The sequence below is a fragment of the Lagopus leucura genome, unplaced genomic scaffold (genome assembly GCF_019238085.1).
Source record: "Lagopus leucura isolate 7727_CA_CO unplaced genomic scaffold, USGS_WTPT01 Super-Scaffold_100002, whole genome shotgun sequence".
NCBI classification, from domain to species: Eukaryota; Metazoa; Chordata; class Aves; order Galliformes; family Phasianidae; genus Lagopus; species Lagopus leucura.
This window is the reverse complement of record NW_024962263.1, coordinates 10,700,646-10,722,569: the sequence shown is the minus strand read 5'-3', so window position 1 is coordinate 10,722,569 and position 21,924 is coordinate 10,700,646. Positions and strand designations below refer to the sequence as shown.

The 21,924-nt window shown below is 42.0% G+C and overlaps 1 protein-coding gene across 5 annotated transcripts in view; it reads right to left on the bottom strand.

Moving 5' to 3' along the window:
* The window catches only part of ECI2 (enoyl-CoA delta isomerase 2), a 28,897-nt gene extending 14,660 nt beyond the window's left edge, over positions 1–14,237 (bottom strand). The window contains exons 1-3 of one of the 5 annotated variants that reach the window (XM_042868960.1): positions 14,127–14,215; positions 5,522–5,702; positions 1,558–1,597 (exon numbers count right to left, since the gene is read on the bottom strand). Coding sequence is in view for 1 of the 5 variants with exons in the window: in XM_042868959.1 (XP_042724893.1) it covers positions 14,127–14,188 (62 nt within the window). In the remaining 4 variants the exon portion in view is untranslated. Of the gene's footprint in view, positions 1–1,557; positions 1,598–5,521; positions 5,703–10,280; positions 10,382–14,126 lie in introns of those variants that run through there. The other 4 variants (XM_042868964.1, XM_042868962.1, XM_042868963.1 and 1 more) reach the window with 4 other exon arrangements.
* Positions 14,238–21,924: the final 7,687 nt, after the last annotated feature.

Below are 21,924 nucleotides of genomic sequence, written 5' to 3'. Positions count from 1 at the left end.
TCAACCAGATCCCACGAAGAGAAAGGAGGTGCCTAGGGTTACAAAGCTGGGGAAGGGTCTGGAGGACAAGGTGTCCGAGGAGCAGCTGAGGTCCCTGGGTTTGTTCAGCCCTCAGCAGAGGAGCTGAAGGGAAGCCTGATGGCGGCTGCAGCTCCTCACAGGGAGCGGAGGGGCAGCGCTGAGCTCTGCTGTGTGTGACTGCGACAGGGCCTGAGGGAACGGCATGGAGCTGCGTCAGGGGAGGGCAGCTGGGGTCAGGGAAAGGGGGCAGTGGGCATAGAAAAGCATGGAAAAGCAGCCCCAAGCTCCTGGAGTTCAAGGAGTGCTCACACAATGCTGTCAGTCACGTGCTCTGATTTTTGGTGGTTTTGTGTGGAGCCAGGGGTTGGACTTGCTGGTCCTTATGGCCCTGCCAACTTGGGATATTCTATGATTCTATGTCTAACCATCTGCCAGCACTAAACAGCACAGCCCTCACTGAGACCATGCAGTGACACAACTTCAAGGAGAGAGGCATAGGAGAGGCTGCCTTCGCATACCAAGAAGCAAACTTGCTCCCTCCATCCTCTCCTCCCCCTCCTCCTTACCTGTCGTGCTATATCCTTCTTATCCCCTCCATGAACAAATCCACACCTCCTTTCAGTGGCCTCGAGAATCTGTGCAAGATTCTGCTGAAACTATTCATAACACATGGAGAACCTGGAACCTGACCCATAAACTGCCAGTGTTAAACCTGTGCTTGTTTCAAGCCAAGCAGAGAAGATGCCCAGGAAAGGAAATCAAAGTCTCTTTGGCCTTCCCCTTTCTCATCTATTTGCTGCAAAGGTAAATGATTTCCTTTGCAAAGCTTGCTTTCTTTGTGGTCCTGTACTTCGTAGGCAATTAGCTACCAATACACTTGCTGCAATAATTCACCTTCCTTCTGCTGTGGAAGAGTGAAGAGTGGCGAGTGCTGGAGAGAGAAATGAGGAGGCACAACCCAGCAGAGCAGCCACACAGTCCACAACAAAAGCTTACATGCTCCTGCAAGATCATTCAATTGGTACATCACAAGCTGTCTATTTGGGAAAAAGAAATAAATCCTGAGCACCACTGCCTGAACATCCTGCAACATCCGGGCTCACGATCATATTGCATTTATTCCTTTGCCTCAAACATCTGATGGTTCCCATTCAGGATTTGTATTTTGCAGTTCTCTCTGAACGTGTTCACGTAGATGTCTCTTATTCTGATAAGCCTTCAGACATAAGATTTTCAATTATGATCTTATAAATCAATTACACTGAAAGTAGTTTCTCACTGTCTAAATGATTAGCAAAGCCTGTTAAAGAGAGGGCTTCCCATTACACTGTGGTTCTGTCACTTGTTTAAGGACTTCTACACAGATTAAAGATGCCAACTTTTTGTAAAACACTGGCTGCTCACTTTTGAACTTTTAAAGCAACTTAGCAGTTTGCTCATTAAAACACTAAATGGAAACTGAAAAATCTCTTTGCATAAAAAACGCCAGATATGCTCAGCAAAATAAAGAGATGGATACAGTGAACTCCATCTTACCTTTTCTCAATAAAGGTTTTCTTTTTAATGGCAGCAGTGCCTGGGGAAAGAAAGCACAGGCAAAAGCAGTTAAAAATCCTATTAGGATTAAAAGCAGTGGGTGGTGCTAGAAACTCATGGATTTAAAACTCCTGACAGAACCAGAAACTGTTCACTTCACATTTCTGTAATCAGCCAGAGAGAGAGAAAGCTCCCTTCTATGTTATATTGCATATGATATCTTGCCTTTGCCATGATTGCTATCACAAAGCCCTGCAATCTTCTGCATCATTCTTCCCACACATTCCTCAGGCAGGACAGTGAGCAGCACAGCAACCCCCCTTGCAAGCCTGTAACATTTTGTTAATGCAAGCTTACTTCAACATAGCTTGGGATTAAAGGCCAAGTAGTCTTAGAATTTTGATGTGCTTCACTGGAGCAAAAGCATGCTGTCTCTGCCTTTTTCAGTTGAACAGCAATCAATATACCTAAGTACAGTTACTATTTTAAAACTGTTAACACTGTTGTATCAGTGTTTATTTTCTATGGCAGTAAAAGCAAAACAAAAAGGTATTCTCCCATTCTAATCTACAGAGTCAGCTATCAGAACATCATAAAAACATAGAACATCATATCATAGAACATCATAAAAGACAGATTTTGTAATCAGTTTGAAAAATGATTATCTCAAACAAATGATTAATCACTAATTTGTTAGCATTTCACTTATAGATCTGTAATTTTAAAACTATACTTAGCAAAAAAATATTGTGAATTCCTAAGTACTAGCAAGAATTTCAGAGAAATGTGAAAGTGTTGCCTATTTGCCAGTGAGGATGCTCTTATTTAATAACACTTATTTTCTGTTGAAAGACTAAAAATTGCAGGCAAGAAGTAAGAAGAATGCCAACTGAATTTACTTCATTACACTTCATGCAGACACAAGATTTTAACTGTCCTGTAAACACGTTCACGAGATCCACTGTTTTCATATCCTATCACAGTCCTTCTGTATCAATGAAATCTAAGTTCCTGACACCTACTTTTTGCGGGCTGCTGAATTTGAATGGCAAGAAAGGAAAGAATATTTGCTGTTACATACAGCAAACAATATAGTTAAATGATTTAATGATTAAAAAGAATTCTAGAATAACCTTCAGTATCTCATGCCACCAGAAAGGAAATTTACATGAATAATACAGAATGGAACAGGCTTGCAAAAAAGGCAGTGAGCACAAAAAATCAGTTTACCTCAAGTGATCATGTCAGCCTTTATTAGAATAGTGCTGAACCCAGACGAATACATGGGTGAGCCTTCTGCCAGCTGAACTGATGTGCAAACCAACCCATGTGCTCAGCACACTGCGTCACAGTTTCACAAGCTGATCCTTTACCCCTCTGGGAGGCGATCCAGTTAACTTGCACAGTCACAGAACGAGACAAACTTCACCTTCAGGTCTTGCTTTGTCAGCCCAGCAGGTGACAATGCTCAAGTGGATTCAGTGCTCAAAAACAAAGCTTTGGTTTTACACCACTTTGGACAATCCTGACTTCACTGCAGCTTGACTAGGGTCACAGAGTGCTTTAGATATTGTAAATAGTCTTTAAGAATCTGTTCAATACACAACAGCGACCCTATTTTTGCAAATATATACGAAGAAAAGTTGAGTGGGGAGAAGCGGGGAAAGGCACAGCAGCAGCCCAAAAGTGTACGCATGTATGCTCAGGATTAAAGGAATTTTGAGTTTGGCTGCACATGACTGTTTTTCCTTACTAAAGACAAAATTGGCCAAGTTAGAAGAGGAGGAGAAATCGAGGACAAATACATATAACATATATATGGGTGATCCACAATGCCTACTCCAGCTCCAGGCAGAGTTTCAGGCTTCAATTCCTCCCTCGTACCTCCTTTGATCCCTCCTTCAGATTATCCTGATTTTTCTCCCTGAGGGAGAAAGAAAAGGATCTAGAAAAGGAGTACAAGTTCGGACACATGAAGGGATGCAAGGGCACTGCTGGTGGGAAAGACTGCAGTTGTAAGCAACTGCAGCAGCTGTTAGGAAATGAGGCATATGAAGGAAACAGAAACCAGTATTTAAACTTTAGCAGTGAGAAAATAAGTGGCCCACATAGAAACAGAAATTCAACCCAAGACACTGACTTCTCCTATTTTCTCCCCAAGACTTCGCATCTGCATCTCTGAAATGAAGATTCAAAACATCAAAAAAGAATCAAAGCATTCGCAGTGCCAATAATTTGTGGCTTTCTGGTAACTAGGAAAATAACATTATTGTTTTCCATATTCACTTATGGTTCTTTCTGTACGGGATAAGTTGTAAAACTGTACTTCACTTTATTTTGCTGAGCATTCTGTTAACATGAAAATCATTACATATTTTAATCTGGAGGTTGCCCAAGTCACCATTCATTCTATGTGCTACTGAACCCAAAAAAGGTATTTATACTTAATGTTACGTTACTGTATAGGTAAACCTGAATATAGCCCAAGCACTTACCTAACAACATAAGAGCTTTCTCTAAGTAACTGAATGTAGACAGGGCTAATCTGCTATACTGCTAAGTCCTCCAAGTCTTCTCTTACTACAGGCTACCTAGAACTAAGCTAGGAAAAGCAGCAGCACCTACAAAGCTAATCCAACAGGAGATACCTGTGGGAGTGTTGAAGAAATCACTCCTCCGCCACTGCTGGATAAAAAAGGAGCGTTGTAATGTTGTTGGGGGGGAGTGGGGAGGGTTAATACAGAAATTCTAAGTGAAACTTCATAGAATCATTAAGGTTAGTAAAAAACCTCTAGGATCATTTAGTCCAACTGTTCACCCACCACCATCATGCCCACTAAATCATATCCTTCAGCACCACATCTCCATGTTTCCTGAACCCCTCCAGGAACAGTGACTCCATCACCTCTCTGGGCAGCCCATTCCAGCACCTCACTCCTTTTTCAGAGAAAATTTTTTCTAATATCCAACCTGAACCTTCCCTGGCACAGCTTAAGGGTATTACTTATCATCCTAATGCTAATTAGCTGGGAAAAGAAGCCAATTCCCAACTTGCCACAGCCTCCTTTCATCAGAGGGTTGTAGATAGTTATAAGGTTTTCTCCGATCCTCCTCTTCTCCAGACTAAACAATCTCAGTTCCCTCAGCTGCTCCCCATAAGACTTGTGCTCCAGATCCTTCACAGCTTTGCTGCCCTTCTCTGGACATTCTCCAGGACCTCAATGTCTTTCTTGTAGTGAGGGGCCCAACACTGAACACAGTACTCGAGGTTCTTTTAGTTGTAGAAGGAAAGAAACCCTCTTTGTTATCCAGTTACAGCCTTCTATGTACACTATTTTGTGTCATACATTCTTCAACTTTTTTTTCTTCCTTTTCTCCTCCCCCCATTACTTTACCTCCACTTGACAGGTTTTTATGCTAATATAATCTCATAACCTCCACTGTCAACTTCTAGATGTTCTTTTCTTATACTGGGAGATGTGGAGTTACCATATTTGACATGTGAGCATCTTTCTTCACAGCTTCTGTCATCTGGAAAAGGTCTGTGTCTGCTTCCACAGCTACACTGTGTAGGAACTTCCACTGCCCCTCATTTGTATGCATCTCTGTCAGAATCCTCTGCTACCAGTTAAAAGGAAAACAATTCAGAGCAGAGACCCATGAAATTCAGCTTTCGTTCAGAAGATAGAGAAGCAGAAACTGCCTCAAACGATTCTGCCTGTTCAAATTTCAGCAACTGGTATATTTCTTAGTATCTAGCAACTAAGAAGGAAACACAGCTAAATGAATTGTTCTTCTGAGGGAAAAAAAAAGACTCTTTTCATGACACCAGCATCTATACCTTGCTCAAAAACAAAACGCCAACTAACCAGCAGCAATCCCTGCATGTAAAACAGCCCGTACTTCTTCATGGCAATTCACAGACTCTCTCTGTGAGCCTTCAGTTCAGACGTGTTGCTCTCACCTGCTAGCACGCACCACAACGGTAGGTCAGTAGCAATGCCAGTCAAGCAGGCTGCAGCAGGTCAGCAGTCAGTTAACAGCAGGTTAGCATCTGGAGTTGGTTGATTTCTCCCTTCAGTGTGAACCAGTGGACAGATGCACAGGTAAAGCTATGCTGCTGCTCCCCACACTCTTACACAGATCTGTTGGAACAAACTCTTTACTTCTTAGGTCAAAAAAACAGTAAGAAAGACTTATTAATGCTGAAATTACTGTCTTGAAATCAAAACATTTGGTTTTCTTGGTTTTATTGTACAAGGTTTTATTAATCATTGTGACAAACAGGAGCATGATGACTCAGTAGACAGTTCAGTTTTCCTTGAACACATTTAAACAGACATACAAACAACCTATCCCTCCCTGTTCTACCAGCGTAGTCCTTGGTAATCCTCCACTATTCTGTGGTTAACATGGAATAATTAAGGTTTACTACTACCATATAATAAAGATACTTCCAGTGTACTGGGTATTTCCTATACGTCTAGCTAGTGGGAAAGAACACTGCAAATTCTCCACAACCAATTCACTTACTGCTGCTTTGATAAACAGAAAGAAATAAAAGCCAAATTATTTCCTTCACATTAGAAAATTTCAGCAGTTGTTCTAAACACAAGTTCGGTGTACAAATCCTTATCAGCTTTCAATATTTTAGACTCCTACATTATTTTGACACGCAAAACCTAGAAGATAATGATGTGTCTGCTGGCAAATTGAAGTGCTGAATCACTGTTGTTTAGTGTAAGTGGCTCAGCTGCACTTGACAGCTTTTTTTCAGTTGTAAAGAATAGCTAAGAATCAAAGCTCTAGATTACCATTCACTAAGATCTGAAATGGGCTGTTCTTCATTCTCTGTTCAGACACAGTTAATATTCTCTCATCACAGCTGCTGGAGAGGAGGGGGAAACTGCGATAATCTCCTTAAATCTCTAAGAGTTTTTTTCCTCTCCAGCAGGCTTTAAGATAACTGGATGTGGTGAATGAGACAGAAACAGCAGAGGATTTCCTGTACATCCCCAGTTGATAGAATCACAGACACAATTCACAGAAGACGTCTCTCCGAGCAGGAAGATTTGCAGACATAGCCTCCAAAACACGTTTGAAAGTCAAAAATATAAACAAACAAACAAAAACAACAAAGCTGCAACCCACCCATGTGACATTAGGTGAGAAACAAAGTTTATTTGGAGACCAATGAACACAAACAGGTCCTTTGTACACCCAAGGTGACTTTCTAACTAAACACTCATGAACAAATACGCCAAATAATTTTGCTGCTAATGAAGAGAGGAAAAAAGCTATTTTTTATTTGGCTGCTGAGGATAAACCTTGCTGACTGCATGGAGATAAAGGCAGAGTGCTCACTGGTGTTAATAGCTTTTGGCCAAGGCAGCTAGGATTCCAAAAAGGACACAACCACTATTGGAGCATTAGAAAATCCACTGACACTACTGCAAGTTCAGCTGAGCCAGTGAATGAAGACAAACGATTTGTTTGAAGCTTACTTTCCCACATGAATCCGTGACACCTAGATACAATCAGAACAGCAAAGATTATGACTCTATTACTGTACAAGCTCTACGAAAATAACGAGGCAGTATTCTGTCAGGGCAGAATTTACAGCTTATCAATGGATAATGTTATTGCAAAGTCTTACCAATTTCCAACTCTTTCTCTTTAGACACCGTCTGTGTCTCTTGCCTTGTTCTTTGTTTCATCAGAGAACCTAACGAGCTTGTAGATGTTACACATTACTAATTCTTGTGTTCAAAATAAAACACTGAGTATATTAGTCACCGTTAGAGATGAAAATCATATACATTCTGAGTGAGTTCAGTTCATGTCCCATTAGATCCTCATAAAAGGCTTAAATCACATCACTTAGAAGGCTGCACCCACAGCAGGAGCTCCCAGAGCTCACACTGGATCTCGGCAGTAACTGGGGGGGATGCAGTGCAGACATACTGATTTGTGCTATCAGTACGGAGAAAACTGTTGGTCTGGGGAAGTAGCTGACAACCAAAGTAGCTTGGAAGTTTCAGTGCTGATGTGTTTGGATCTCTAAGCAGTTACAAGCAAATCTATCGTGGAATAAAATAGTAGCACATCTGAAATAAAAATCATACACTGTTTTAATACCACATAACAAACCCAACCCTCAAGAAATCTTTTCAGATCCAAGTACAGAATCCTTTCCATGAAGCACCGGTGAGGCCATGCATAAATCACTGGGTCCAGTCCTCTGCACATGAGAGATGGAGCTAATGGAGAGTCCAGCAAAGGGCCACAATGCTAATTAAAGGACAACTCACCATCTGGCTCCCCGCAGGAATAAGATTATTGGGGGAAAAAAAAAAGCAAGGGGGGGGGGAAGAAAGAAAAAAAAGTGGAGGCAAAAAAAGAAGAGAGCAGAGGAAAAAGTGCTTTCCATCAAGGGAATCAAATGTCTGTGAGAGTTTAAAAGGACTCTGCCATATTCAGAAAGCAGAAAGGTGGTTGTTGATCTTTTCCTTGAGGGGTTCGGGGCTGTTGGAGGTTGATTGATCGATTTTAAATACGGCATTGCACAACCACAGTCATAAAGATACCATGAACTGTGGAGCCTGGTAGCACTAAGGGCAAAGTTGTTTACTTGTTTCCAAACCAGCATGGTAATAATTTCTATTTAATGGCTGAGACTTTAAAAGAGACTTTAATCCCTAACTAAATCACAGAAATCTCCACTCAGAGTTCTCCATGCTATCAACTGGAGAGATAGCTGTCACACATATAAACAAAGCAACACAGCAAAACATTACGCACATTCTCTGGATTTCAGCAAAAACACAATCCATCCTCACACTGAATTTACTGCTATCTCGTGCTGTCACATTTTTTGTTTGCATTTAGGACAACATGGACGCCAGAACCTTGTGAACAAAATAATAATGCTTATGCTCCTTCTGCATCTGGTTAACCTGAGTTATCTAAGACCGATCATTTTAAAAACATTAACTGATAAAATACTTTTCTGACAATTGTAAGTATGATTAATTTTTGTTTAATATCGTTGCTGTCAGTGTGAAAAGCCAACCATCAGGGTATTTTAAGAACCAGGATGTAGGCATATTATGTAGTCACTTCATTATCAAAGTTGTTTCAAACTTAAAAGGTTCCTCATGTCAAGTGGGATTTTCTTGAGCCCTCTTTGGAAGGAATGGCTGTTCAAGACTAAAAAAAAACCAGTATCCAAACAAAGCTACTAAAATTTGCATGGCCAAACCCAACCACAGCTTTCTGAATAGGATTTACAAAAAGGAGTGGGCACTGCCTACTACAGTGACACAAGGCAGACTCTCTCCGAGGCCAATGAGCTCTCTGTGGCTAAGCCTGGAAGACAGAAATGGCACAGAGAAAAGAATGCCACCACTCTGACTGGTCACCCCCAGGACAGCCTCACTGAGGTTTTCTGCAAGGCAAGGTTTGTACCTACTTTGGTTGTGTCAAACCCTGCAATCAGACCCAAATGCAAAGACAGCACAGAGCACGGCCGTTTGGTGAAGACAACAGAAACAATCCAATCTCATAGCCACAGGAGATTAGTTCTTCCTCCACTCTCACCAGAAGAGTTTATTTATAACACGCATGGTCCCATGGTAAAGACAAAAACCCCAGAACTCTTCCCAGAACTTTACATCTCTCTGCCTTAGCTAACATGGTGGAAGGGAGGGCAGTAAGAGATGTAAGTCTCTTACTTAACAAGAAAACTGTACGGCATTGCAGAAAGAGATGGCACTTAAGTCACTGATGAAGGGAAAGTCTTCAGAGACTATAACATCATGCTCTGCTATAAATATATCAATGGGCCATTCATATCATTACCAATGAATGTAGTTATGCTTCCAAATACAGGACCACCAATTCAGAGAGCAGGTTCAGTTAATTCCCAGACGGGAATACAAAATGGCTGCAGAGATCACGTAATGACTGCTGTGTATTGAACTGGGACTTCGTGCTGAGCTCCTGCTGGGTGAGTGGGCTGAAAACCTGCAGATGCCCAGTCACAAGATGGTGCTGGGAAACAAGACAGACTTTGGACACTGTCCAAAAGCCAGAGTGGAAGCGAACTCTAGCCCTTAAAGCTGCTGCCTACCAAGCTGAAGAGTTGATACTGGTGTACAAATAGACTTACTGGAACAAGGGAGTATTCCAAACACACACAAAGATCACTAAGGCCAAATAAGGAAGGAAAAGCAAACAGGTTACTAAAAAATTAACTGTTTTTCAGTTCACCTTATTTGAAATGTTATCAGTTCTTTGAAAAGGCTCTTTATTGTTGCTGAGAAATAAAAGAGCAGCTGATGGAAAGCTGTTTTTGATAAGACCTAGCCTCTTCTGAAGTTGCTGAGAGTACTATGACAAGAAACAAGCTGGGATGATGGGGGGCATCTACATCAATGTCTTAGTTTCGATGACAACACTCTCTAAAATCCCTAAATTATTTCCAATTGCTCTCCCCTGGTTTCTCTTGCGGAGCTGTCTCACAAATACATGTTAGATTCCTCCTAGATTATACAAACTCATAAGATGTCCACTGGCTGCTAACAGGCACTCAGTGCTAGGATTGTACTACAGCCAGTATGAAGCAAACCCTCAAACCAAGGCTAGCATGGACACAGGCTTCCCACCAACAAACGTTCTGCTCCTACGAGTCTGACCAGCAATAAAAAGCAAATATAGCCCACCTCACAGCAATGGAGTTGTAGAGCCTCCAATTCTAAACAGCTGGAAGTACAAATGCTGGACAGATACAGTATCACGTTCTGAGCACAACTTCGTCAGCCTCCCCTTCGCAGACAAATCAGATCAGAACAATTGCACAGAATGAGAAAGGACAAGAAGTGAGCACATAGCAGATCCAGCATATGGAACTTACAACTCTGTATCTGGAAGGAAATGTACAGTTAAAAACAGAATGAATTAACAAGTACTCCTGAGTTTTGCCCTTGTATTTCTATGAGTGTTCTAAGGATATATCTCTTTTTTTGGTACTGTCTTTGATACAAATCTGAGAGTACACCCATCTTGTCTTTCTGATGCACCTTTTTTCTGTGTTACTAAAAGCATTAAATCATTATTATTAATGTCTGAATTATATCTAATAATGTGTAGCAGTCCATTTTCCTTTGTTATCCAATTCAGAATGTCTTTCCTCCCTTCTTGTTGTAACGGCTTAGCATGTTAAGTTAATAATATTACTGGTAGAAAAGTTGCCTAAAGGGGTTGTCTTTGTTCTTGTTGTTTGTTTTTTCTTTTTAACTGAAGGCAGAAGTCACATTGATCACACAATTTGCATTATTTGTGTTTTTCTCTGTATCTCAAGATGCTCATATACATACTTCAAGGAATCTCTCACAAAACTTAGGGAGAAAAATGCTGCAATTGAATGTCCAGACTGCACAAGTGACTTCAGTTTCTTTGTCAAGATGCACTCATTCCTATTTGAGATACATACTTGAGTAAAAGTGTTTCGCTCATGAGAATCACAGCAGTTGAATTTGCATGTTGTACCAGCCAGAGCATCACAGGTCTTCAACCTATCGATATGATGACATCTGCTTCACTGTTCTACTTCTAAACTTGCTTACCCAGTATACTTAACGCACTAAATGCCTACTTCTCTAAGTATTCATTAAGCCACTTTGGACAGCAAGAGGAAATTCTACAAACTGACCTATTTTTAGACTAGTATTCACCATTATCAAATAAAACCAAGTGTCACAAGCCAAGTTCTGCTTCATACAACTGAACTAACTCTGAAGATGCAGTTGCCACAATGCACACAACTGCATGTGACATTTTGTTTGGAAACAACATAAAAGAGGTATGTAATAAAGGCACAATACAGGCAACGTTACATCATTATTTGAAAAGCTGTGCTAACTGTACTCTCAGCAGGGAGCCTTAATTAGTAGGATGCACAATTATGCTCATTTTTGGGTCTGGCAAAGGAAGAACAACAACAACAACAAAAAAAACCAACCACCAAATGAGGTATTCCTCTGCATATTCCAGTATAGTTTTAAGTATCTTACCTCTCACTAACAGCTTATTTGGCAAGTAAACATTGTCTGAGGAGACAGAAAAAAGAATACATAGACCCTGTAAGATGAAGCCATCAAACGCAGTAATCCTGCATTCACTGTGGTCAAGCACCTAAATTGAAAGCATCTGCATTTTTAAAGGAAAGGAAAGTGACCTGCCTCATCTTATGAGGAAAGCTACATCACATCTTGCCCATTAACCATGTACATACAAGTCTGAGAAAAAGACTCAAGCTTTCAGATGGCACACACAGATGGGCACCTGATAACTGGCCTTGCCAGGTGAGAGATGGGACTGCTTAGAACTGGGGCAACAGCAAGAACTTGAAGGCATAGTCTGACCAAAAGCTTTTGAGAAATAATGGGAAATAGTTTGTTTTCAGACATCTTCACATCTCATATGGGCATCCTGACCTCAGTTTTAGACTCATACCTTATCTGTTAAACTTTCAGAGTGTCCAGAAATTATAGAAATTGTCAGCTTGCAACATATAAGGACTCTGAACTGAAAATTCAAAGCACTATTGTTTATTTGGCCTAATCTTGCTCCTACAAGCCAAGCAGAAGCACATATATTTGCACTGATATCCTCATTAAATTGCTTCATACAAAACTGCTCTGCTTGTGGTGAGGGTACAGCTGAGCTCCAAAATCTGCAAAAAGGATAATGTAAGTTGGAAGTGGATTCAGGAGGTAACCTGCTCCTGATGTGACCTCAGAACAGGGACAGCTTTGAGATGAGATCAGGCTACCCAAGGCCCTGTTCAGCCGAGCTCAATCATTCTGAGAGGAGAAGTTCCGCAGCTTCCCTGGCACTGTGATGGTCAAATTGCTGGGAAATAATCCCAAATCTTTCAAAAGAACACTGATAAAGAATCAAATCATGTCCAAACTCGTGCATGTTTTAAGGTGTTTACTGTAGTTACTAATGTAAAGAGAACTCCTTTAGCTGCGGTGGGAGCTACATTTTTCTTGCACCACGCATTAGACAGGGCTTACACGAGCTCTGATCAGTGACATTGCCTGCACCAGAGCCTCTGCTTTTCCTCTCCTGCTTCCTTTCTCTTCTGGCAGTGGAACTGCCATCACACAGCTGCTCAGCACTGGCAATGTTTACTTTTTTGTTCTGTTCTTAAACTAACACACCCAAAAGATGGCACTGAACTGGACAAGAGGCAACTTTTAAAAGGACAAAGTAGAAGCAAAGTAAGATAACTGTTCAGAAACATGATGAGCACTTTTAGTGAAGTATTTCTTTAAGTTGATTCAAAGTTTTTCATTATAGTAAGAACATGTAGCATTGTTTCTGAGTCAAGAGTTTACACAGTTGAAATGTGGATCAAAAATAAAAACACCTGGGCGTGGGGGATGTGCGTGAAGAGGTGGCAGTGAGAAAGCAAAAACAGCAAAAGTTAACTTTTGTATTTGTATATGTATACAGACACCCACAGAAGGAAAGCCATGAGCTTCCATACATACATATATACACACACATACACAAGAAGTAAAGAAAAATCAGCCACTGAAATGGTGGACAATCTCCAACTCCAGTGTCTCCCTCTTCAGTGGGTAAGTCTGCCTCATTTCTGAGATCTTCATGGCTGACTTAAGGACAGAAACTGAGAAATGAAGTGTTCTGAAATAAAAACAGGGTGGATTAAAAATGATAAATCCAGCTGAGCTCCGCATCAGCTATTGGTTAGAAAAAGATATTACAGTTAATACTGGAGGGAAGGATATCGATGTGCTCTGACAATTCAGCACCAAAGAGAACACCCGTCACTCACCTTTGGTTGTGGTTATACACTTATGCACAGCTCTGTTTTAATCAGTCCTATAACTTTATGCAAGATCCAAAGAAAGTGAATTTGGACCTCTTACCACTACTGGAGCTGTGGCGCTGCTTAAGGATGCGAGTCATTGTTTTACTACCAGCAACAGTGTTTCATAACACTGATTTAATTGTGCCGAAGGTTAAGAGCTGCTCCACTGCCAGCCAAGCAGTGGACGCGACTGCAACAGCGCTACCGCTTGGTGTTACACGGCGTTTTATTTTTGAAAAGGACCCATGCTGTGTAGGACTGCTCAGAGCCGTTCACGTTAGAAGTGTATCTGAAGCGCTCCTACACTACATCAATGCCAGACACACAAGTAAAAGAGCTGATCAAAGCGGTGCAAACTCCAACGCTGCTCTCAGAGTCCCGAGTCGCACCTGATATCATAGAATCACAGAACTGTTGAGGTTGGAAAAGAGCACTAATCTCACCTAGACCAACCGCCAACCCACCCCAACCAAGTCCCTCAGCGCTACGACCAACCGACAACCCACCTCAACCAAGTCCCTCAGCGCTACGACCATACAAAGGCCTCCCGAGCTCGCGAGGGTGCGCCCGGGGCAGCCCTGAGAGGCACGGGCGGCTGTGGAGCAGGGACGCGTCGAAGCCGCCCCTCTCCGAGGCACAGCAAAGGGAGGCAGCACGGGCTCACCTTATCTCGCAGATACGCCGCCAGCACAGGTTCCGAGCAAAACTTAGTACAGAAGCCGCCATGACAACTGAGCGGGCGGACGCACTGACGGGTGGGTAGGAAGGAGCCGCAAAGCACCGCCCCGCTCCCAGCCTCCCTCCCTGCGTTCCTCCCTCCCTCCCTCCCAACGCCGGGAGCACACCGCCGCCAACGCGGTCTGGGTTGAAGTGGTGATCGTGGAAAATGTGCTTTTGAGACAAAAAACAAAACAAAACAAAACAAAACAAAAAAACCAACGGAGGTGCTGTGGTAACAGCTGTGCGTCCAGCAGCTGTTTGTGCTGCAAGTGTAGCAAGCTCTCTGAAAATCTGTGAGTGTGAAGCAATGAATCCCCAGTGTTCAAAAGTCAGGGACACAAATCAATAACAATAATAATAAAAAAGGTAACACATGAAGGCTTAGTTTGCCTCCAGTACCTCAGGGTGGTTGCATGGAGCCAAGGTGGGCTAAATGGTGCTGTCCACCTGACTGACTTTTATTTCTTGATAAGGTCCAAAGCCTTTAGTGTGTATCGTCAAAGTTTTGTTCTTTCAGCTTCACCTCCTGCCTGGACATTGAACTTCTCTTTGGCAAAAGATGTATCTGTGTTCTGCCAGGTGCTGGAAATACCTTCTCAATTTGGAGATTCAGATCTCTCGATCCCTTTCCAAAACACATCCAATAAAGTCATTAGTTAGTCTTGATTTCTTTTTTTTTTTTCTCCCAAAAGTTAATGTGTTAAAGACTTTGAATTGTTCCTCAACAACAAAAATCCCAAAGCCATTAATGAAGCGTGGGGTTCTCATTTTTTATTACCATTTTCCACAAGCATACATGACCATTAGATCATTCAATTAACAAGCAGGACTAGCAATCTAGATACCACTTTTTCCCTCATACTGCCAAGGATGTGATGTCTGACCTGGTCAAATCATGCAGGTGACTTCTTCTAACATGGCCTTGGATTTCAGGATGGGTGATGGTATTTTTTTTTTTTTTTTTTTGAACTTGATACCCCTTGAGTTTCACTTATAATTTAAGATCTGAAGATCTAGCATTTTTCAAATTCAGATGCAACCTTTGCTATCTTGCATCTCAAGCTGACCTACCTGAAACAGCTATTTATGTGGGTTTCAACATCTTGGTGAAAATCTCTGCTGCACAGGGCTGTAAGGTGAAATTCATGTTCGTAGAAGACATTGCAAGCACCCTTCCAGAGGTTGTATGGTACGTGCTATCAATAATATACATCCCAACTTTGCTCTGGTGGCTCCTACAGGATGCCCATGCCGTAGAAGCTTCTCTGCCAGGTGATCCTCTTGGGAAATGCAGCAAGGAGGCTGTTGCATCTCTCTGCAACACACGGTTCAGTTTGAATATTTGGCAAAATTTCTTCTCAGAAAGTGGTGAGGCAGTGGCACAGGCTGCCCAGGGAGGTGGTGGAGTCCCTACCCCAGGAGGTGTGTAAGAAACGTGGAGACGTGGCACTTGGGGTCATGGTTTAGTGGGCATGATGGCGATGGGTTGATGGTTGGACTTGGCGATCTTTTCCAACCTTAATCATTCTATAACTCTACGATTCTAATAAAGCAAAACTAATAGTTCTTAAGTAAGTGATTGCCAAGATTGACTGCTTCGGAGGTGTCCCAGCCAGAACTGCAGCGACTGATCACGAAGTACAAGGGGGTTTCTGCCGGCTCCTTCACGCAGGGATCCCCAGATAACAGCAGGTCGGCAGCTCTCGCGAGAGCGGCTGACGTGAAGCGCCAGGGCAACGGCTCTGCGTTCTGTCCTCTTCCTTGGAAGAGCCTCAGGGGCGGAGAGGAGGAGCGAGGGTGTGTGGTTCACGTGCGCCGTTCAGACGAGGAGAAGCGGTAAGCCACCTATTCGAGCGTCTGCGTAGGGAGGAGGGTTGTTATCTCGCTGTGAAACGAGTTATTTTCAGGGCAAACCTCGAGCGGACGAGCAAGCAGGCAAGGCAGGGTACCTTGCTCTATTGGAGGGGGCTTAGCGCTTACCAGTCGTTGCTCTCTGGACACACCGAGGTGCAACCGTGGTCACCACACGGCGGCGAGCTGCTGCTGAGAGGGACGTGGAGACTCAGACTTGGAAGCACGAATGTCAGTGCCGCAGTTCAGGTCTCAGGCTGCAGAGAACGCCTGGCCCCTGCTATCTTCACTGCTACCTGATGCACTCATACCAGCTGTGTGCGGTGTGAGCAGGCGGGCTCAGCGTGGTGCTAGAGCTAAAGCGTTATCTCAGGTTGTGGCTGCCCCATCCCTGGAGGCATTCAAGGCCAGGCTGGGCAGCCTGGTCTGGTGGTCCTGCACGCAGCAGGAGGGTTGAAACTAGGTGATCATCGTGGTCCTTTTCAACCCAGGCCGTTCTGTGATTCTATAAAGTAAAAAGTATCTCATTAGAGAAAGACACAATTTTTAATGTATGAAACCAAACTATGGGCTAAATTGAGCTCTGAGATATGGAGTGAGGTTTTCTGTGAATAAGAAAGAGGATAATTTGGCTGTAAAATAAATACCAACATTTATTTTTCCAAATAAAAATACTTTTTTTTTTTTTTACCAAGTGCTTGACCATGCATTCATGTAGCTTGAAATGCCCAGAAAAATCATTACAGAAATGTAATATAATGAACATCAGTTTAAAGTTTACTGTAATAGCACTGATGCAATGAGGTTAGAGAGGGCTCCATAGATAACTCATTTGATAAGTTGCTTCAGATTTGCTGTTTGACTAGCAAGTCTCTAATGATGTTGCCTTCTCTAGCACTGTAGTGTTAATCATAAGATGAAGGATTTTTCCTGGCTGCACATCTATCCTTCCATAAAATTCTGATACTCTTTTGTTCAAAATAATATGGCTTCACATTTTATATTGCAGTCTAGAAGCTGTGTGAGGGGGAAAAATTTCACATTTCTCTGAGTTCTCTTTTCCTCTAGTTTTCCTTTTTATCCTGTTAAAAGCAGAAGCTTTTTATTTTATATATTTGTTAAGTGGGACATAACTAACTGTAATGAAAGAGACTCATTAGACCTAGTTCATGCATTTCAATTCCAAGGCAAAACTGTCTCTTTGCAGTATGTTTTCCAGTGCTTTTCTGCAGTTGATAGATAACACAGCAACTGTGTTTTGTTGGGTCCACTCACTTCCCATAAGTTTTTGCTGTTAAACATCTGAGATAAATATCTAAGATCTTATTTTTCTTTATTGAATATATGTGAATTTAAATAGGATAACCTCTTTAATGAAGTCACACTGGAACTTAAGAGAGTCAAAAAGCATTTTGTAGTTTAACCTGAGAATAGAAAAAAGTTTTTATTATGTGATATGGGAACAAAATAAAGACATCAAAACTGTTCAGTGTTTTTGAGTGAGGAGCACAGAGAGATGGTAACTCTGACTTCTTTCTCATCACCTGACTAAGACAGGATCTACGACAGGATCTAAGACGGATGCTCCAAAACTAATGCCTCCTGTTTTTTGATGTTTTCCCTACGATGCTAGAGGCAGATGTTGGTGGTATGGCAGTAGAGGCTGAACCATCCCACCAGTATTCCATTACATTTGTTGCCATGTGACAGATCGCAGCAGAGAACCAGTCTGACAAAATGGCACCTGATATGGAAGTGCGTATGTGTGTCACAGAATTCCTCCATGTGGAAAAAAAATGGCATCCATTGACATTCACTGGCACTTGCTGCACATTTCTGGAGAGCGAACAGTGGATGTGAGCACAGTGAGGCAGTGGGTGGTGTGTTTCAGCAGTAGCAACAGTGGGTCACTTCCTCTGGTGCAGATTTTTAGGAGCGTGGCATGCAGGCTCTTGTTCATCACTGGCAAAAATGTATAGCTAATGGTGGTGACTGTGTTGAAAAACAATGTTTTGTTTCGTAGTTGAGAATTTGCTCTGTCCAGTAATGTTGTTGTGCTCTTTGTTGTCATTTCCATGGAAATAGATAGGAAGCATTACTTTAAGAATAACCTATGTATATGTTGTGTTTACAAAAATGCAACCTGCTGTATGTGTTTCTAAAGCTATCCTGTTTCCTTTTCTCTTTTTTATTCTCTTCTACTACTTAGCTACTTAGCATTCATCTGTCTGCTAAGGTGAGATAGTAACCTGACTTCTTCACGGACACAATGGCCAGGATGGCCACTTCACCCATGAGACTTTTTTTATAAGCAACAGATGTAAGGGGAGCGCATTTCCTAGTTGGCTTCCTTAGTACCTGTACCAAGAAGTAATTGTCAAGGTGTTGTAGGAATCTGCTGGAGCTGTTTGTATCAGCTGTATGATATTTCCTGTTAATGTCTGGCAAGTCGAAGTCACTGGTAAGGACAGAGGCAGCTGATCTAGAGGGTATCTATTAGTTCCAGTCATCAGTGTCATTGTCCTGACTAAGTGGCCCATAGCACTCTCTGAGTGCTGCTGTCTCTCTGTGGGTCTCTGCTACCACTTGGTTAGTTTTCACGCCACTGGATCTTGATGTTTTGATGGCAGAATGAATGGTCTGGCTATTATAGTCTATACATATATGCTATGTGTTTCAGCATAATTGCAGATTCTTGGACATGTCAGTGCAAGTCTCGAGGAGTGTTTCTTATATCTTCATGTTGAAGGGAGGAATGGTGCTGTTATTATGGGAGCTGGTCCTGTTATGTCCAGTGATCAGTGCATCATCAGCTGCATCATGGCTTTCTTCAAAGTTGCAAAATATCTTCCAATCTGACAAGTGCAGATAGTTTTGTTTGTTTTTGTTTGTTTTCTGTAGTGTTAATTCCTGCATCTTTGTAATAATTTCTGCAGTTTAGGTCATATGTTTGCCATTTTTGTCTGTGGTTTATCTGCAGTCTCCTTTCTGTAACGTCACTGAGCTAAAGTCAGGGCTAAGGAGCTGAATATTTTTAATGTGATAAGACAGCTGTTCTCTCTTTGATAGAAATTGTTTATCCAGGAAGCAGATGTGTGGGGTACTTTATTATTCAGAATTTGATTTCCATGGCAAATGGTTCTGCATTATCACTACTGAGAATTTTCATACGTTCTTAGCAGAAAGTTATCCTGATGATTTGTTCACCTTCCTTTTGAAAATCAGTCCAATATATCCTGCAGGACTTACTTGTGAGATGATATTATTATGTCTTTTCACAGTAAGAGCACCTGGGAAAGATACATTCCTGGCACAAGTTAAATTGGAGTATGTGCTTATGGGAATCTTACTTTCCATATGAATCAACTAGCAGCAGAATTGTTGTTAATTAAAGCAACTGGAATCTTCCAAAGCTGGAGTTCTTTTTACTTTCTTGGACCATTAAATGATGCAGGTATTGGTTGTGGATTTGTCAAATGCTTTTGCTGAAGAACGAGCATTTCCACTTTTTGTGAGGCTTTCCCTTCTCAAAAAAAAAAAAAAAAAGTACTTGGGGCATCATTTCACAGTTCAAACTTTAAACCCGTGCAAGCAAACCCTGCTGCTGAAAGGAGGGCTCTCTCTACAATTTCCCCCAGTCCCTCCCTGTTCACTCCCGTGCCTTTTTTGCTGCTGACACAGATGTTTTCATATCCAAGCATTGAAGTAGTTAAAATTAACCAGGCAAAACCAAGCGAGTAAATGAATAAAGGTTACTTGTGACCCAGATCAAATCTCTGATCCTTTTCAGCACATAACTCGATGTGCAGTGCTATTGGTTGAAAGGTTAAAGCATATCTGACAGAGGAGTCTGACAAGCAGCAGGATTGCTTCTTTCAGCCTCAGAGCTTTCTGCTTATGACATTAAAACATTGAAGCATAACCTCTGAGGGATTTGTTTCACTTTCTGTCTTGGTCTAATTTTATTGCTAGAATGTTTTATGCTCATATCACAGAAAGTATCTCTGTAAGTGGTTATAAATGTGACTGTTAACTTGCTACTCTAGGAAGTGAGTTACAAACCTACAATAATGTGCATCTATTAGACCATTAAAACCAGTGTTGACAGAGGGATAGAGGAAGATACTAGGTCCCCGTGTTATTTTTTTGCCTAAGAGAGGAAACTGTTAATGATTCCACTAAGCAAAAAATTACATTATGAGCTTCACCCTCCATCAAACAATTGTCCTAGTAAATATTTTTCGCATAAATGGGATTCTCTTGGCCGTGATTGGTCTCAGTTGTCTGCAGTCTCTACTTCTGCTTGTGCCCACCCTTCCACAGCCCTCTGTGTTGTGCTGACCTCAGCATTTGTGTGGGCATTCAGGAAAGCAGATTAGAGAGCTGATCCAAAAATAAAAACAACCTGCCCAAGAAGACTCTGCAGCTGGACCAGTTTGCCAGTTTAATTTACGCTGTTCACAAAAACAGTGTATCTGGCACAGCTCAGAGTGTAGTGACTGTTTAAGATAACCCTATTGCTGAAACATTTGTCTTTAGACTACATCCCTGCATCTACAGTTCCTTCACTATGTTAGTATCTTTCACTTTCCATATGCATAATCAACGGAGTAAATCTCTGCCTGGCTTTATTGACATGAGCGTTTGTGAAAAAGTTACCAGTTATCTAATGACTCTTCTCAAGTGGGTGAAATCAGAACAGCATAAACATATAGGAGTTAAAGCACCTAAGACCTGGATTTACAAGAGTAAAGAGCACCTCCTACAACTCCAGCACTTCAACAACCTCATTTTGATTGCCCAGTGAGCATTTTGACTACAGGATAGACTTGTTGCGTTTTGATAGGTTAGTATGTACTTTGCTATGCAGGCTGCCTGTTGTGCAGGACTAGTTTTCTTATCAAGGGTAGAAGGTTTTTTTTTTCAGGATGGTCTCAATTATGTTGCTAAGGGAGGATAACTGGTCTGATTTTCTTCATCTAGAGCAATTCTGTTCCAGTAAAAGCAAAATTCTATGATAGAGTTACAGCTTCTGTGGATCAAGAAAGGATAATTGATGTTGCCTACTTGGTCTTCACCACATCCTTATCTCTAAATTGGAGAGAAATGAATTTGAGAGATTGACAAGGCAATGGGTAGTGAATTGGATGGACGGCCGCAGCCAAAGGTTTGTGGTCAAGAGCTCTATGTCCAGACAGAGGCCAGTGATGAATAATGTCTCCCAGTAATCTGTCTAGGAAACATCTTAATTTATGACCTGGGAAGTGGGATTGAGTGCATCCTCAGCAAGTTTGCTGATTGCACCAAGCTGACTGTTGCAGTTGGTACAACAGAAGGAAGGGATGTTATCCAAAAGGATCTGGATATGGATAAGCTTGAGAAGTAGGCCCAGGAGAACCTAATGAGATAAAACAAGACCAAATGCAGGGTGTTGCACTTGGGTTGGAATAATCTCATACATGTGTACTGACTGGAAGAAGAACTCCTTGAGGGCAGCCCTGCAGGGAAGGACATGGGAGTCCTGTTAGAGAAAAAAAAAAAGGACGTGAGCCAGCAGTGTGTGCTTACAGCCCTAAAGGCCAACTGTGTCCTGGGCTCCATGAAAAGAAGGGTGGCCAGCAGAGCGAGGGAGGTGATTGTCCCACTCTAATCTGGGTTTGTGAGGCTCCGTCTGGATGCTGTCATCCAGGCCTATGGCCCCCAGCACAGGAAGGATGCAGAGCTGTTGAAGCAGGTCCAAAGGAGGGCCATTAAGATTACCAGATGGTTGGAACACCTTTCTAAAGAAGAGAGGCTGAGGGAGCTGAACCTGTGTCAGCCTTGAGAAGAGAGGGGGGCCTCATTGAAGGCTTCCAGCAATTGAGGAAAGCTTATAAATAGGAAGGGGTCTG